At 45.5% G+C, this 18,447-nt stretch overlaps 1 protein-coding gene across 1 annotated transcript in view; it reads right to left on the reverse strand.

Moving 5' to 3' along the window:
• Window positions 1-17,492, reverse strand: part of LOC136611201 (indolethylamine N-methyltransferase-like) — a 30,920-nt gene extending 13,428 nt beyond the window's left edge. Inside the window, exons 1-2 of the mRNA XM_066590527.1 lie at window positions 17,182-17,492; window positions 13,289-13,496 (exon numbers count right to left, since the gene is read on the reverse strand). Of these exons, the coding sequence (XP_066446624.1) occupies window positions 13,289-13,496; window positions 17,182-17,401 (428 nt within the window). The 5' untranslated portion in view covers window positions 17,402-17,492. The remainder of the gene's footprint in view (window positions 1-13,288; window positions 13,497-17,181) is intronic.
• Between the last annotated feature and the right edge of the window lie 955 nt (window positions 17,493-18,447).

Here is an 18,447-nt window from a genome sequence, read left to right on the forward strand (position 1 = left end):
GAATATCCTTCATTTCTACTTTTTGTTTCCTATTTTTCCAAACTCTGTCTATACCCAAACATGAGAAATTTTTTGTTTCACCACCATGTTTTAGGATAAAGTGATTTGCAACCCCTGATTTTCCTAATAGATTTTTTTGGATGTCCCTCAGATGTTCTGCTATTCTGGTATGTAATCTCCTAGAGGTGCATCCCACATAGAGTAGATTACATAGGGTGCATACTATTACATAGATTATTCCACTAGTTTTGCAGTTAATAAAACTATTGATTTTGTATTTTTTGTTGTTCTGTGGGTTATTAAATTCCCTAGATTTATTAAGGGTGTACTGACAGCAACCACAACGTGGGTCAGCACATTTAAAGAATCCATTAATATTAATCCAATTATTTTTGGGTTTCTGACATATGAAATTCTTAGATACTTTGTCTCCAATAGTACGATTTCTGCGAGAGGTACATAACACGCATTTATCTAAGATAGATTTTAAATCATCATCCTGTTTTAAAATTGGAAGATAGGAGAAGAATAATTTTCTTATCTGTGGGAATTCCCTACTATATGGTGTAGTGAAGGCAATTTTATTGGATATGCTATCAGATAAATCTTTATCCTTATACAGTAAGGTCTTTCTATCCATTTTATCAAGTTTGTTACAAGCACAAACTAAGGACAATCAATATGGACATTCTGGATCCAATAATATGACGAAGAGGGAGAGAATTGAGCTATCGTGGTTATCCAAAGATGAAGACATCAGGATTTGTCAGTCAGACAAAGGGGGAAATATTACTATTATGGACACTACCCTATACATTAACTGCATTAATCACATTCTTGAGGATAGGATTACTTATAAAAAACTACAGGGAGATCCCACGACTGTTTTTTCTAAAAAACTACATGAATTATTACAATTGGGATCCAACTTAGGTGTTATTACTACTAATATGGGAGAATACCTTATCCCTACTCACCCAAAAGTCCCATTTATGTATGGCCTCCCCAAAACGCACAAGGATTCTTTCCCTCCTCCCATGCGCCCTATTATTTCAGGAATTGGTTCCCTATGTGAAAGACTTAGCACTTGGGTAGATAAATCTTTGCAACCATTAGCTATGCAGGTACCGGGTTATCTGAAAGACAGCAGTAGTGTCCTGAAAAAATTGGATACATTTGTATGGCAGGAGGATTACATTTGGGTAACATGTGATGTTGTCAGTCTCTATACCTGTATACCACACCACACTGCCCTACAAGCTTTACATTACCATTTGAAAGAATATAGTGAATACAGTAGTGAACTGAGAGAATTTATTATGCTTTGCACAGTTTCTTCTCACTCATAATTTTTTTATTTTTAATAATCAATTTTTCTTACAGCTGGTAGGAGCTCCTATGGGTCGAAATTCTCTCCCACTTTAGCCATACTGTATATGGCTTGGTGGGAAGAATCCTATATTTTTTCTATATCTAATCTGTTCATTGACAGCGTAGGGTGGTATGCCAGATACTTGGATGACATCATTTTTATTTGGAAACAGGGATCTTCCCATTCCCAAAATGTCGCTATTTCTGTTGCCCACTCAGAATTATTAGAATTCTCGAGTTATATTAATAAGAATAATTGTAACTTACAATTCACCATTAACAGTGATCAGAACAAAATTAATTTCCTGGATCTCCTATTAGAGGTTAGTGTTTCTAGGGATAGTATCAATGCCTCAGTATACTGCAAACCTAGCAGTGGAAACACAATACTTAAAGGGGTGGTCTCGCGAAACAAAGTGGGGTTATACACTTCCGTATGGCCATATTAATGCACTTTGTAATATACATCGTGCATTAAATATGAGCCATACAGAAGTTATTCACTTACCTGCTCCGTTGCTAGCGTCCTCGTCTCCATGGTTCCGTCTAAATTCGCCGGCAGCTTGCTTTTTTAGACGCGCTTGCGCAGTCCGGTCTTCTCCATTCAGCACAAGCCGCTTCAGTGTGCTCCCCGCTACAGCTCTTCTGCGCATGCGCAGACGAGCTGTCACTGCTCGGGAGCGCGCTGGAGCGGCCATTCTGTACCTTCCTCTGTTAGAGGAAGGTGCAGAAACTGGAGCTGCCCAGCGGAGAAGCCCAGCCCAGCCCAGCCCAGCAGCCCCGAGAAGCGTCCCAGGTAAGTGATGGGTCGGGGGGTCGGGGGGGGCTGCCGCTGCGCCGGGGGAACTAGCGCTGGGCCGGGGGGGCTGTCGCTGCGCCGGGGGGGGGCTGTTGCTGCGCCGGGGGGGCTGCCGCTGTGATGGGGGAACTAGCGCTAGGCCGGGGGGGGCTGTCGCTGCGCCGGGGGGGCTGCCGCTGTGATGGGGGAACTAGCGCTAGGCCGGGGGGGGCTGTCGTTGCGCCGGGGGGGCTGCCGCTGTGATGGGGGGGGCTGTCGCTGCGCCGGGGGGGCTGCCGCTGTGATGGGGGAACTAGCGCTAGGCCGGGGGGGCTGTCGCTGGGGGGGGGGGGGGGCGGCTGCGCCGGTTACCTTCTGCCTGGCGGTGGGTGACTGGTCGGCGGCTGCGGGGCGTCCGGTCGGCGGCTGCTTGGCGTCCGGTTGCCATGGAGACACAGCTGGCAGCGTCTCGGGAGCGCGCACGTCGGGCTGCAGCGAGCGACGGGGAAAGAGCCGGCGGCCATCTTGGGGAAACTTTTATAAGTTGCTGAAACGCTGGAACGGTAAGTAGAAACCAGCTAGGAAAGTAATTTACAGGGGTAATTAGTAATGTATGTTTAATTAGGGGGACTGGGCAAAAAAATCACTGCTTCCTCGAGACATCTCCTTTAAGGCTACTAGTTGTCACCCCCGACACACAATCAATGCAATACCACTCACGGAATTCATTAGGGCAAAACGCATATGTACTAACACATCAAGCTATAATATGTCAGCAAATCAAATCTGTACCCGTTTGGCGAACAGAAGTTATAACCCACAAACTTTGAATAATGCTAAGGACAAGGTTGATAAAATGGATAGAAAGACCTTACTGTATAAGGATAAAGATTTATCTGATAGCATATCCAATAAAATTGTCTTCACTACACCATATAGTAGGGAATTCCCACAGATAAGAAAATTATTCTTCTCCTATCTTCCAATTTTAAAACAGGATGATGATTTAAAATCTATCTTAGATAAAGGCGTGTTATGTACCTCTCGCAGAAATCGTACTATTGGAGACAAAGTATCTAAGAATTTCATATGTCAGAAACCCCAAAAATAATTGGATTAATAATAATGGATTCTTTAACCCCTTCCCACTCCAGGACGTACCGGTAGGTCCTGGGAGCCTGGTACTTCCCGCAACAGGACGTACCGGTACGTCCTGGGGATAGCGCGGGATCACAGATGCGCCCCCCGCTGTTAACCCCTTCCCTGCCGCGATCTAAGTAGATCGCGGCAGGGAAAGAGTTCACAGAGGGATCTCGCTCCCTCTGTGTCTCCGGCCGGCTATCGCGATGTCATCGCGAGAGTCCGGCCTGTCACCATGGCAACAGGACGCCAGACACTGGCATCCTGTATTGCCTGTGCCTATGCTCGCTGTACAAGCGATAAGGCATGGCAGAGCAGTAGCTCTGCCATGCCTTATGACAGCGATCAGAGGCAAGTCCCTCAGAGGGACTCAAATAGTGTAAAAAAAAGAAAAGAAAAACGTAAAAAAAAAGAAAAATGTAAAAAAATATTTAAAAAAACCCTTTTTTTATGCTTTTTCTAATATTAGCATAAAAAAAGGAAAAAAATGAAAACCCCACACATTGGGTATTGACCTGTCCGTAACGACGTGTACAAAAAGTTGAACACACTTTTTATTTTGTACGACAAAAAGCGTAAAAAAACCCGCTAAAAAACAGAGGCAAAATGCTAATTTTTAGCATTTTGCCTCACAAAAAATGCAATAAAAGTGATCAAAAAAGCCGTACATTCCCCAAAATGATACTAATAAAAACTACAGCTCGTCTCACAAAAAATAAGCCTTTATAGAGCTCCGTAGATAGAAAAATAAAAAAGTTACAGGACTTTGAATGCAGCTATAGAGAAAAAAAAAAGATTTCCAAAAAAAAGGGGGTTTTATTGCAAAAAAGTGTAAAAACCTAAAAAAAATATAACAATTTTGGTATCGTTGTTACCGTACCGACCCGCAGAAAAAATTTAGTGTGTCATTTATGCTGCATGATTAACGCTGTAAAACAAAGAAAAAGAAATCTATGGCAGAATTGATGCGTTTTCTCTCCCTGTTATCATAAAAAAATTTACGATATTGTCTATGTACCCAAAAGTGGCACCGATAAAAACTACAGCTCGCCACGCAAAAAACAAGCCCTTATATGGCCACGTCCACGGAAAAATAAAAAAGTTATGGCTTTTCAAAAATGTAGATGGAAAAATACCAAAAAAATCGCTTGGTCCTCAACGGCAAAATAGGCCATGTCATTAAGGGGTTAAATGTGCTGACCCACGTTGTGGTTGTTGTCAGTACACCCTTAATAAATCTAGGGAATTTAATAACCCACAGAACAACAAAAAATACAAAATCAATAGTTTTATTAACTGCAAAACTAGTGGAATAATTTATATAATAGTATGCACCCTATGTAATCTACTCTATGTGGGATGCACCTCTAGGAGATTACATACCAGAATAGCAGAACATCTGAGGGACATCCAGAAAAATCTATTAGGAAAATCAGGGGTTGCAAATCACTTTATCCTAAAACATGGTGGTGAAACAAAAAATTTCTCATGTTTGGGTATAGACAGAGTTTGGAAAAATAGGAAACAAAAAGTAGAAATGAAGGATATTCTCCGTAGGGAAGCGTATTGGATTTTGGAACTAAATACTAGATTCCCATTTGGTATGAATTATAGAACGGATTTATTCTGTGTTTATTAAAAAATAGTAAGGGGAGAGGAAAAGAAAAAAGAAAAGGTGTGTGTATATATGTGTATATATGTATGTTTATATATATGTGTGTATGTATATATATGTATATGTATATATATGCATGTTTTTTTTTTGTTTTTTTTTCTGCTCTGTAGATTTTGATGAACTTATATGCCCTGCGATCGTTTTATTGCTATGCAGAGATAATTTGTGCAACTATGTACCGTATATACCGGCGTATAAGACGACTTTTGAACCCCGAAAAATCTGCTCTGCAGTCGGGGGTCGTCTTATGCGCCGGTAATACAAAAAAAAAAAAAGTGTAAAAAAAAATAAATTCATTACTCACCTCCCGCGGCGTCCTGTCGCGCTCCGGCAGGATGTCGCTCGCTCCGGGAAGCTGTCGCTGGCTCCTCGTCCCCGCCGCAGCATAGCTTTCTGAATGCGGGGCTTGAAATCCCCGCTTCCAGAAAGCTAGTACACACGCCGGCAGCCATGACAGCATTGAATGGCTGTGATTGGCTGAAGGCGCACGTGTTAGCAATCACACCCATTCAATGATGTCATTGAATAGTGTGATTGGCTGAAGCCACGTGCGCTTTAGCCAATCACAGCCATTCAATGATGTCATGGCTGCCGGCGTGTGTATTAGCTTTCTGGAAGCGGGGATTTCAAGCCCCGCATTCAGAAAGCTATGCTGCGGCGGGGACGAAGAGCCAGCGACAGCCTCCCGGAGCGAGCGACATCCTGCCGGAGCGCGACAGGACGCCGTGGGAGGTGAGTAATGAATTTTTTTTTTTTTCACCACTGAATACCGGCGTATAAGGTGACAGTTGGGGGGTCGTCTTATACGCCCCGTCGCCTTATACGCCGGTATATACGGTATTTGGGAAATCCAAGAGCATGTATTCTAAAGAAGGGAAGGAAGGGAGAAAAAAAAAAGAAAATTTTTTTAAAGGTTTTTTTTTTTTTTTTTGATTTCTGCTCTGTAGATTTTGATGAACTTATATGTCCTGCGATTGTTTTATTGCTATGCAGAGATAATTTGTGCAACTATATATTTGGGAAATCTAAGAGCATGTATTCTAAAAAAAATTTGGGGGAATTTTTTTTTTTTTTCTCCTTGGATTTTTACTTTGTTGGGATTTTTTGCCTTCCAGACTCTTTTTCCCCCTTAGAATTTTTACTTATTTATCGCTATGTAGATGTATTCAAGTATTGCTTTACAGATATCCACATGCATACTTGTTCCTCTATCTGTCTGTTTTGAACCCTTTTGCTATAGATCTCTGTATGCTGGTTGTAACGTGGTATAATTAGTTCTTGAACACACCCTCTACACCACTCCTTAGCCATTTCTCCTCCTGACAAGCTAACACACACAGGTATTGCTCCTTTGATTTTAATTTGTATTTGGTCTATAAATGTTTGTTGTACTCCATACCTCATAGCTGTTGACAAAGGCTACCTAAGCCGAAACGCGTTCAGCGCGAACCTGTGAGCTGTATGCTTTTTTTTATTCAATAAAGAATGGAATTTTTTTAACGGTAGCAGCTCCCCTCCATCTCTATTTTTTAACATTAACGTAGAAGCAGTGTGGGCAGAGCCCACTATTAGTTACATTTCTGTTATAGCAGAATAGACATGCCCCAGTAACATTTCCGTTGAAGCATTATGGGCAGAGCCCAGTATCAGTAAAATTACAGTAGTAACAGTGTACACCAACCAAGGTAACATTTCAGGAGCAGAAGTATCGGCAGACAGAAGTAACATTTCTGTTGCTGAAGTATAGTCAGACCCCTGTAGCATTACTGTGGCAGAAGTATAGGTAGGCAGAACAGAGTTACATTTCTGTAGCAAAAGTGTAGGCCAACCCCAGACACAGTGGTGTACCATGAGTGCAGGCGAAGCCCATAAAAATTACTTGGATTACATTGTAGGCGAGGGCCCGAAAAATTGGTGTACCGACAGTACAAATGTACCCCAGAAAAATTGCCCATGCCCAACCCAGAGGGCAGGTGAAACCCATTAATCGCTTAGCTTAACTAGGCCTAGAGGCAGCCCAGTCTATAAAACAATTGGTTCAGGTGGAAGTTTCAATACTTTAATGAGAATTGAAACAGATAAATATTATTTAGAAAAGTTATATGAGCCTTCTGGCCCACATAAAAATTGCCCATTCGCGGTGATTACAAGAGGTTTCAGGAGGAGGAGCCGGAGGACAAATATCATACACAGACTGACAAAGGTCTTTAGGCAGTGCTGCTGTCCGCTGGTGGAGAACAGAAGTCTGGGGAAATCCAGGCTTTGTTCATCTTTATGAGTGTAAGCCTGTCGGCGCTGTCAGTTGACAGGCGGGTACGCTTGTCCATGATGATTCCCCCAGCTGCACTAAACACCCTCTCTGACAAGACGCTAGCGGCAGGGCAAGCCAACACCTCCAGGGCATACAGCGCGAGTTCGGGCCACGTGTCCAGCTTTGACACCCAATAGTTGTATTGAGCAGAGGCATCACGGAGGATGGTGGTACGATCGGCTACGTACTCCCTCACCATCTTTTTACAGTGCTCCCTCTGACTCAGCCTTGACTGGGGAGTGGTGACACAGTCTTGCTGGGGAGCCATAAAGGCCTTGGAGAGTGTTCCCCTGCTGCGCTGTACATGTGGCCTGATCTCCGCACCTCCCCTGCTACTTGGCCCTCGGAACTGCGGCTTTTGCCACTAGCGCAGTCAGATGGGACGTTTAGCATCACTTTGTCCACCAGGGCCCTGTGGTATTGCATCACTCTCGTACCCCTTTCCCCTTCGGGAACGAGAGTGGAAAGGTTCTCCTTATATCGTTGGTCTAGAAGGGTGTACACGCAGTAATCTGTGTTGGCCAGAATGCGTCTAACGCGAGGGTCACGAGAAAGGCAGCCTAACATGAAGTCAGCCATGTGTGCCAGGGTACCAGTACGCAACACATCGCTGTCCTCACTAGGAAGATCACTTTCAGGATCCTCCTCCTCCACAGCCCATACACGCTGAACAGATGAGAGGCAAGCAGCATGGGTACCCTCTGCAGTGTGCCCAGCTGTCTCTTCTCCTCCCCCCCCCATCCTCCTCCTGCTCCTCCTCTTCCAATATGCGCTGAGATATAGACATGAGGGTGGTCTGGCTATCAAGCGACATACTCTCATCCCCCATCTCCTGTTCCAACTGCAAAGCGTCGACCTTTATGCTGTGCAGCGACCTTCTCAGCAGGCATAGCAGCGGGATGGTAGCGCTAATGATTGCAGCATCGCCGCTCACCATCTGGGTAGTTTCCGAGGACCTGGCAGATATCTGCCATCCAGACCCACTCCTCGGTAAAGAATTGCGGAGGCTGACTACCACTACGCCGCCCATGTTGGAGTTGGTATTCCACTATTGCTCTACACTGCTCATACAGCCTGGCCAACATGTGTAGTGTAGGATTCCACCGTGTGGGCATGTCGCACAGCAGTCGGTGCTCTGGCATATTAAACCGATGTTGCAGGGTCCTCAGGGTGGCAGCGTCCATGGTGGACTTGCGGAAATGTGCGCAGACGCGGCGCACCATGCCGAGCAGGTCAGACAAGTGAGGGTAGTTTTTCAGAAACCACTGAACCACCAGATTGAAGACGTGGGCCAGGCATGGCACGTGTGTGAGGCTGCCGAGCTGCAGAGCCACCACCAGGTTACGGCCGTTGTCACACACGACTATGACCGGTTGGAGGCTCAGCGGCGAAAGCCAGAGGTCGGTCTGCTCTGTCAGACCCTGCAACAGTTCGGGGGCTGTGTGCCTCTTGTCACCTAAGCTGATTAGTTACAGCACAGCCTGTTGATGCTTGCCCACCGCTGTGCTGCCGCGCCGCGCGATACCGACTACTGGCGACGTGCTGCTGCTGACACATCTTGATTGCGAGACAGAGGTTGCGTTGGAGGAGGAGGAGGGTGCTTTAGTTGCACTAAACACCCTCTCTGACAAGACGCTAGCCGCAGGGCAAGCCAGCACCTCTAGGGCATACAGCACGAGTTCATGCCACGTGTCCAGCTTTGACACCCAGTAGTTGTACAGAGCAGAGGCGTCACGGAGGACGGTGGTACGATCAGCTGCGTACTCCTTCACCATCTTCTTACAGTGCTCCCTCCGACTCAGCCTGGACTGGGGAGGTGTTAAACAGTCTTGCTGGGGAGCCATAAAGCTGGCAAAGGCCTTGGAGAGTGTTCCCCTGCCTGTGCTGAACATGCTGCCTGATCTCCGCGCCTCCCCTTCTTCTTGGCCCTCGGAACTGCGCCTTCTGCTACTAGCGCTGTCAGATGGGAAGTTTACCATCAGTTTGTCCACCAGGGCCCTGTGGTATTGCATCACTCTCAAACCCCTTTCCTCTTCGGGAATGAGAGTGGAAAGGTTCTCCTTATACCGTGGGTCAAGCAGTATGTACACCCAGTAATCCGTAGTGGCCAGAATGCATCTAACGTGAGGGTCATGAGAAAGGCATGCTAACATAAAGTCAGCCATGTGTGCCAGGGAACCTGTACGCAACATATGGCTGTCCTCACTAGTAAGATCACTTTTAGTATCCTCCTCCTCCTCCTCCTCAGGCCATACACACTGAATGGATGAGAGGCAAGCAGCATGGGTACCCTCTGCAGTCGGCCCAGCTGTCGGCCCAGGCTCCTCCCCCTCCTCCTCCTCCTCCACGCGCTTAGATATAGACATGAGGGTGCTCTGACTATCCAGCGACATACTGTCTTCCCCCGCCTCCGTTTCCGCCCGCAAAGCATCAGTCTTTATGCTTTGCAGGGAACTTCTCAACAGGCATAGCAGGGGAATGGTGATGCTAATGATTGCAGCATCGCCGCTCACCATCAGGGTGGACTCCTCAAAGTTTCCAAGGACCTGGCAGATATCTGCCATCCAGGCCCACTCCTCTGTAAAGAATTGAGGAGGCTGACTCCCACTTCGCCGCCCATGTTGGAGTTGGTATTCCACTATAGCTCTACGCTGCTCATACAGCCGGGACAACATGTGAAGCGTAGAGTTCCACCGTGTGGGCACGTCACAAAGCAGTCGGTGCACTGGCAGATTAAACCGATGTTGCAAGGTGCACAGGGTGGCAGCATCCGTGTTGGACTTGCGGAAATGTGCGCTGACCTGGCACACCTTGCCGAGGAGGTCTGACAAGTGTGGGTAGCCTTTCAGAAACCGTTGAACCAAATTAAAGACGTGGTCCAGGCATGGCGTGTGCATGAGGCTGCCGAGCTGCAGAGCCGCCACCAGGTTACGGCCGTTGTCACACACGACCATGCCCGATTGAAGGCTCAGTGGCGAAAGCCAGCGGTCGGTCTGCTCTGTCAGACCCTGCAACAGTTCGTGGGCCGTGTGCCTCTTCTCTCCTAAGCTGAGTAGTTTCAGCACGGCCTGCTGACGCTTGCCCACCGCTGTGCTGCCACGCCAAGCGACACAGACTGCTGGCGACGTGCTGCTGCTGACAAGTCTTAATTGCGAGGTAGAGGTTGCGTTGGAGGAGGAGGAGGAAGGTTTAGTGGAGGTGGCATACACCGCCGCAGATACCAGCACCGATCTGGGGCCCGCAATTCTGGGTGTGGGTAGTACATGAGCGGTCCCAGGCTCTGACTCGGTCCCAGCCTCCACTAAATTCACCCCATGTGCCGTCAGGGAGATATAGTGGCCCTGCCTGCCTGTGCTTGTCCACGTGTCCGTTGTTAAGTGGACCTTGGCAGTAACCGAGTTGGTGAGGGCGCGTACGATGTTGCGTGAGACGTGGTCGTGCAGGGCTGGGACGGCACACTGTGAAAAATAGTGGCGAGTGGGGACAAAGTAGCGCGGGGCTGCCACCGCCAACATGTTTTTGAACGCCTCAGTTTCCACCAGCCTGTAGGGGAGCATCTCCAGGCTGATCAATTTCGTTATGTGGACATTTAAAGCTTGAGCGTGCAGGTGCGTGGTGGTGTATTTGTGCTTTCGCTCCAACGATTCTCTTAGCGACAGCTGGACGCTGCGTTGAGAGACATTGCTGGATGGGGCCGAGGACAGCGGAGGTGAGGGTGTGGGTCCAGGCCAGGAGACGGTCGTGCCTGTGTCATGAGAGGGGGGTTGGATCTCAGTGGCAGGTTGGGGCCCAGGGGGAGAGGCAGTGGTGCAAGCTGGAGACGGTGAACGGCCTTCGTCCCACCTTGTGGGGTGCTTGGCCATCATATGCCTGCGCATGCTGGTGGTGGTGAGGCTGGTGGTGGTGGCTCCCCGGCTGATCTTTGCGCGACAAAGGTTGCACACCACTGTTCATCGGTTGTCCGCCGTCTCAGTGAAAAACTGCCACACCTTAGAGCACCTTGGCCTCTGCACGGTGGCTTGGCGCGAGGGGGTGCTTTGGGAAACAGCTAGTGGATTATTCGCTCTTGCCCTGCCTCTACCCCTGGCCACCCCACTGCCTCTTCCAAACTGTCCTGCGGCTGCAATTGCCTCCCCCTCTGAAGACCTGTCCTCAGTTGGCTTATCACACCAGGTGGGGTCAGTCATCTCATCGTCCAGCGGTCCTTCCTCCGAATCCTCTGTGCGCTCCTCCCTCGGACTTACTGCCCTCACTACTACCTCACTGATAGACAACTGTGTCTCATTGTCATCGTCCTCCTCACCCACTGAAAGCTCTTGAGACAGTTGCCGGAAGTCCCCAGCCTCATCCCCCGGACCCCAGGAACTTTCCAAAGGTTGGGCATCGGTCACGACGAACTCCTCCGGTGGGAGAGGAACCATTGCTGCCCAATCTGGGCAGGGGTCCGAGAACAGTTCCTGGGAGTCTGCCTGCTCCTCAGAATGTGTCATTTTCATGGAGTGAGGAGGCTGGGAGGAAGGAGGAGCAGCAGCCAGAGGATTCAGAGTTGCAGCAGTGGACGGCATAGAAGACTGGGTGGTTGATAGATTGCTGGATGCACTTTCTGCCATCCACGACAGCACCTGCTCACACTGCTCCTTTTTTAATAAAGGTCTACGACATGGACCCAAAAATTGCGATATGAAGCTGGGGACCCCAGAAACTGTCCTCTCTCATACTCCCGTAGCAGCCGGCTGTGATTCACCTGGACCAGGAACTCGTCCTATGCCCACACCCTCACTTGGGACTACGCGTCCTCGACCGCGTCCACGTCCTCTGCCCCTACCCCTCAGCATGCTGGATTAAGAATCGAGCAGAGACAGAGCGGTGTAAAAATGTTTGTGAATTATTGCCGCGCAGTTGGTGGCTGCCAGCGGTAATATAACGCTAAATGAAGCCAGAGATAAATTATAAGGAAGGCTGCATGCAGGCTAGGCTGTGAACTATGCAGTTTGGATGGGCGTGAAGTCCCACAGGCCACACAGGCAAATGCACTGGGTAAGCATTAGCCGTAAAAAGGAATTTTTTTAAAATCTCCTTATTTTACTCTAGGCTAGGCAGTGTGTATTGCTCTTTCAATTTATGGGCATCGGGCAGACCGTGAACTTCTGAGACAGCACACGTATAACAGAACGTTGTAGAAAATGTGTGGTTTCTTGGCGTACACTTAGAGGCAGAGTGAACTGAGGCGACGCAAAGTGCGGACAGAAAAATGTTTAAATGAAGGCTGCATGCAGGCTAGGCTGTGCAATACAGAGGTACTACAACTCCCAGCAACCACGGAGTTAAATGCACAGGGTCGCAGGTTGCCCTAAGAAGAACCGTTGGGGTTCTTGTAGACAGGATTCTACACTACCACTGTCCCTGCCTGACCAATACTACCCCCATACTCAAGTACAGACTGCAGCGTGAGAATGCTACAGCCTGCACGCCCGATATACATTAAAAAAAAATTTGTGCAAAACTGCTGTGGCCCTAAGAAGGGCCGTTGTGGTTCTTGAAGACGCTAACACTGTCCCTATAGCAGCAGAAGCATCAGCAGCACTTTCCCTCATCTCTCTTAGCGTGTGTCTGTGGCGAGCCGCGGGCGGGGCAGATTTAAGTATTCGGCGGTCACTTGATCTCGCCAGTCACTCACTGCAGGGGGGTGGGATAGGGCTGGAATGTCACAGGAGGAAGTTGTAATGCCTTGCCTGTGTTTCTATTGGCCAGAAAAGGGCGCAAATTTCTCAGGGAAGGAAATGTAATGGAGTCGAGTGCCGCGTGGTGCTCGTCTCGAGTAACGAGCATCTCGAACACCCTAATGCTCGAACGAGCATCAAGCTCAGACGAGTGCGCTCGCTCATCTCTAATTTGTAGCTCAGTCTTTTTGTGAATTTTTTTTTAATTGCAATGCATATTTATATGGCTACATACAAATTAAGAGTGTGCAATATCTGAATGTGTTTTCAAAAGTTACTGAAAGTAAATCTACCTGTTCCCTTCAAACTCGCAGGCTTTTTGTAAAGCAAAGGACCAGTCAGTGGCTCCTTCTTTCTTCTCCAGCCATTCCTTAAAGTGTGTTATATTAGGATCTGTGAATTCCACTTTGTAGATCTTCTTAAATTGGTTGCTGGCTGATATCAACTGATAGATTACTGCTGCTAGGCTTACATCAAGTAAAGTGTCTCCTTTTACTTTGCCTGTGATGGAGAATAAAAACAGATCAGAAATAAGCAAAAAGACCCAGTGGAGCCAGGTAGAAGAATTACACACAAAAAAATGCCCAAAAGGCAAATCAAGCCAACTAAGTTTCCCCTCTAAATGTAGGTGTAATTAAAACATGAATTATTAGTTCACCTTGAAAACACCAAAGCAGAAAAAAAAAGTTGAAAACCTACGTTGGCATAATAACTTAATTTAGGTAATACTCAAAGGGTACGTAGCCTTATGAATCAGGTCTGCCCAATTGTATGTACAATGTGTCTAAGAAGAATACACATGAAACAGACAAGATGGAGTTTCAAGCTTCTCTTCTTCTGAAGCACATTTATTAAGTACATGAAGTACAATTCATTATACTCTGCATTGTTTTTTGTTACTGCTGACAGTCAATTTGTGAACGGTAAGGTTGCCTGTCCACAGGCACATTTTCATTGCGTTCCCTGCGGCAATAATCCAGCTGTGGGGAACACAGTGAAAGCTTTCCATAGCGTTGCTATGCAAAGTGCTTCCACCCTGTCCATGAGCAGAGAATCATAGCGATTCTCTGCTCGCGGGCGGCAAGTCGCAGCATTCTCAAATTACCGCGATTCTCCGCTGTCAGCCTGTCAGATAGGCTGACAGCGGAGATCCGTCTGCTGGCTCCTACTCGCGGGCAGCAGCTCCCACGGCGGAGATATGCCGTGGGATACCGCAACGCCCATGGGCAGGCAGCCTAAAGACTGGCTAAAGGAATGATGTGCTTAAAACATTCTAGGTTACTTTCACACTAAAGTAGAGTTCCCTCAGTTAAATGCACCACTATGTAGCGTGTAGAAATAGATATAATCCTGTCACTGCAGATAAGGATTGGTAACAGAGCACTGAATCTGATGAAGATGCATCTGTGGCAAAACATCTCTGTGGGGCTTAGATTTGATTTTTAATAACAGAGGGTTGAGCTCACATGAAGATTCGACATTTATCCTAAAGTGATGGCAGCAGTGGCACACCATCATCCTATTAATTTCTATGGGACTAAATTGGAAAGGCTAGACAATTAGGTCAAAACATCTCTATAACAGGGGGTCTTGTGGGGTGTTTTCGGTATACAGTGGTTAATATTTACCAAAGGCGCACCAAGAAGAATCAGTTATAGGGTCATGGGTGTCCAACGCACATTGATATGTGAGTAAAATAAACACTAGCCCTTCTGATCTATTGCCACAGAAGAGCTACTGTAGCACCAACTACTGATAAAGGTAATGCTAACCATGATACAATAGGGTCAGAACACAAAGTACATTGCAGTTTTCTGCACATAGGGTTGCATAGTCTCAGGCCCATCACTATGCCACTTATGACCCGTGTCTACTTCTGCCCATGCCTACCATGGAGACGAAAGAAGGTGGCCTAGTTTGACAAAAAAATGCTTTATTTTCACCATCTGATGGTCAAATTCTTGTACATCACTTGCCTGGGAAGAGATGACAACAGGACGTACTGGAAGAAAGCAAGCTGATGAAGATTGTGTGATGTTCTGGGCAATGTTTTGCTGGGTATCCTTGGCTTTTGGCAATCATGTAAATGTAATTTTCACATACTGCCTACCTAAACATGGTTGCAGAACAAATACACCCCTTCATGACAGTGGCATTGCCTAATGACATTGGCCTCTTTCAGCGGGTTTGAGAAACAGAGGTTTTGAGAGGTTCACTTTTCTTCTAAGTTAAGGGCGCTTTTATTTTTAAATGAACTGAAATGAAAGAAATGCAATTGCACCATTTTGGTGGGTTTAGTGTTCACGGTGTGCGCAATGCTGTAAAAATTTAAGTACCAATGTGCACTTTATTCTGCAGATCAGTACAGATATGATAATAATAATTGTATATAGTCTTTTTATGTCTTACTACTTTTAACCCCTTTCCTCCCCATGACATAAGGGTACGTCATGGGAGCGGGGTACTTTCCGCAAAATGATGTACCATTGCGTCATAGGGATAGCGCGAGATCATAGCAGATCTCGCTCTATCCCGCAGCGGGAGCCGTAGATGCGCCCACCTGACGTTAACCCCTTTCCTGCCGCGATCTAAGTAGATCGCGGCAGGGAAAGGATTCACAGAGGGACTTCAGTCGTCTCTCGCAATGTTATCGGAGAAAGACCGGCTGGTTGCTATGGCAACAGGACAGCAAATACCAGCGTCCTGTATTGCCAGAGCCTAAGATCGCTGTAAGAAGCGATAAGGCATGGCAGGAGAGAAGTCCTGCCATGCCTCATCGTAGTGATCTTCAGTCCTGCAGTGTAAGTCCCTCAGAGGGACACAGATTGTGTAAAAATAAGAGCAAAATAAAGTACAAAATATAAAAATGGAAAAAAGTTAAAAAACCTTTTTTTAATGCTTTTTCTCATATTAGCATAAAAAATTTAAAAAATTCCCACATATTTGGCATTGATGCGACCGTAATGACACGTACAATAAATTGAACATCCTTTTTATCCTGCATGGCAAAAAGCGTTAAAAAAATGCTAAAAAACTGAGGCAAAATGCAAATTTTTAGCATTTTGCCTCCCAAAAAAACCCAATAAAAGTGATGAAAAAAAGGATGTACCCCAAAATGATACCAATAAAAACTGCAGCTCGTCTATCAAAAAAGAAGCCCTTACAGAGCTTCGTCCATGGAAAAATGCAGCGATTTAGAAAAAAAATAATATTTCCAAAAAAAAGGGGTTTTATTGTGGAAAAGTGGAAAAACCTAAAAAAAAATAAGAATTTTGGTATCTTTGTAACCGTACCGGCCCTTTATGCTGCATAATTAACGCTTTAAAAAAATATATCTATGGCAGATCATAAAAAAAATAATAAAAGTTTTACAATATAGTCTATGTATGCAAAAATGGTACCAATAAAAACTACAGTTTGCCACGCAAAAACAAGCCCTTATACGGCCGCGTCAACGGAAAAATATGGCTTTTAAAAAACAGAGATGAAAAAATACCAAAAATCGTTTGGTCCTCAACGCCAAAATAGGCCATGTACTTAAGGGGGTTAAAAATACTCATTCATTTTTTATATTTAAAAAAATCTATTACATCTATTTTTCATTTTTACTCCCAGTAGAGGACTTGAAGTTGTAATCTTTGATTGATTGCATTATATACTGCAATATTTCAGTATTGCAGTATATAATACTTTTACAGGCACCCCATAAACCTTATATATTCTTTAAATGTTCCAGGCTCTTTGCACAGTTTCTGAATCTTAATTATTCACTTTTTTTTTCATTTTGGTTGCTGACTTTTAATTCTGACCCTATTGCTATCTTTGTAACTTCATCTAGTCTGCTCCCTCTACTGCTGCCATCTGACCTTCAGCTCTGACTGTACATAAACCTTGCCTTTACATGCTTGTTCTTGTGGCATAGTTATCACTAACTGAAAACTATGCTGGAGACCTTGGGAATATCTTGAATTTATAAAGACAATATATAGAGTACTGTATTAGGTTCAATAAACATCCACTTTAACTTTATTTTTAACTATTTTATATTACCAATTTTAATAGGTAAAAGCTATATACTTATAAGCTAATGAGTGAAATGTACTATATAATTTATCAATATAACAAAACTAAAAGAAATCATAATCATTTATACGGGTATTTAAAATAAAGAGAAATGTATAAATACCTGAACAAAACAGTTCATGCAGTATTCCCATAGGAAATGACATGTTTTCAGGGATATTTTCACAAGTAAAGTAAGTCTCAAGAAACAATTTGGGATCAAATTCATCATCATGATAATGCTTGTGAGTGCTACAAGCCATTTTTGCTATTTGGGATTCTTTGTGGATGTAGGTATCCGCTGTCACACTTATATGTGTTAGAATAAACAATTTGAATCTCATGATTAACAATATTAGAATATCATAAGGCTAACTGTGCTAATACACATGGTACTTAGTTAAACATTTCTATGTATATTTCTATTCACCACTCAGTTGCATGTGACATTTAATTTACTGTTCATCAGTAGCTCAAGTAAATGAGGTTTGGCATGCAGGAATCTGGCTTGCAACGTACGGCAAGCGAGAAGAGCCCCGCACTCTCTGAGTGGTTTCTAAGATGTGGCTGAGGAGCCATGTCGTTGTGGCAATTAGAATGGTCTTTGTAATCTTGCGCACCATTGAAGGTATACAACAGGATCTGGACGACTAGTGGAATTAGGTGATCATGACACCAATGCCTGGATAAAAAGCTTTTGGCAGCTAAAAAAAGAGCAACACACATTTGTAAGTAAACTACAGTCTTGCCATTTACTTTCAGGCACGTGGTTGTCTGCAACAATAATAAACACCAGAAATTGTATATACAACTTGCATATACACAGTTTGAAACTTTATACATGGATAAATAAGCTCTAGGAAGGCAGCATCTGAGCTAAGGGGGAGCTAAAGAGAGAGAACTGACAAAATCTAAAAATGCCTTTCTTCCAACTAACAGTAAATTGCCCACCATGAAACACTGTGTTCAAGTTTTCTCTAGTGCTCACGAAATTCCTATGAAGGTTCTCTGCTTCTTGTCTGAAGCTTGTGTCTATGCTGCTGGCCAGCAGAAAGAAGAGCTGCAAGGTTTTAAAGAACCAATAATTTCTCTCAGCGTTGGAATGGTTTATTAGCTGCTGCACACAGGATTGCTTGAACCCTTATACAATTTGTCTCTAGTTACAGCAGGACAGAGATAAGGGCAGCATGGCCGCAGCCATTCTCCCCCCCCCCCCCCCCCCCTTGCTTCTCACTGTCCATCTCTCTCCACTCCGAATGAACTCTCCACTGAATCACTCCATACTTCCCCCTGACTTCCACCTCCTAACACTGTTATAATTTCTAACTGCACCACTCAAAATTAGCCGGAAATCCTATATCTCCGGGGCTTGACACAGCTAAGCTCCAGC

This window comes from Eleutherodactylus coqui, chromosome 1 (genome assembly GCF_035609145.1).
Source record: "Eleutherodactylus coqui strain aEleCoq1 chromosome 1, aEleCoq1.hap1, whole genome shotgun sequence".
Taxonomy (NCBI): domain Eukaryota; kingdom Metazoa; phylum Chordata; class Amphibia; order Anura; family Eleutherodactylidae; genus Eleutherodactylus; species Eleutherodactylus coqui.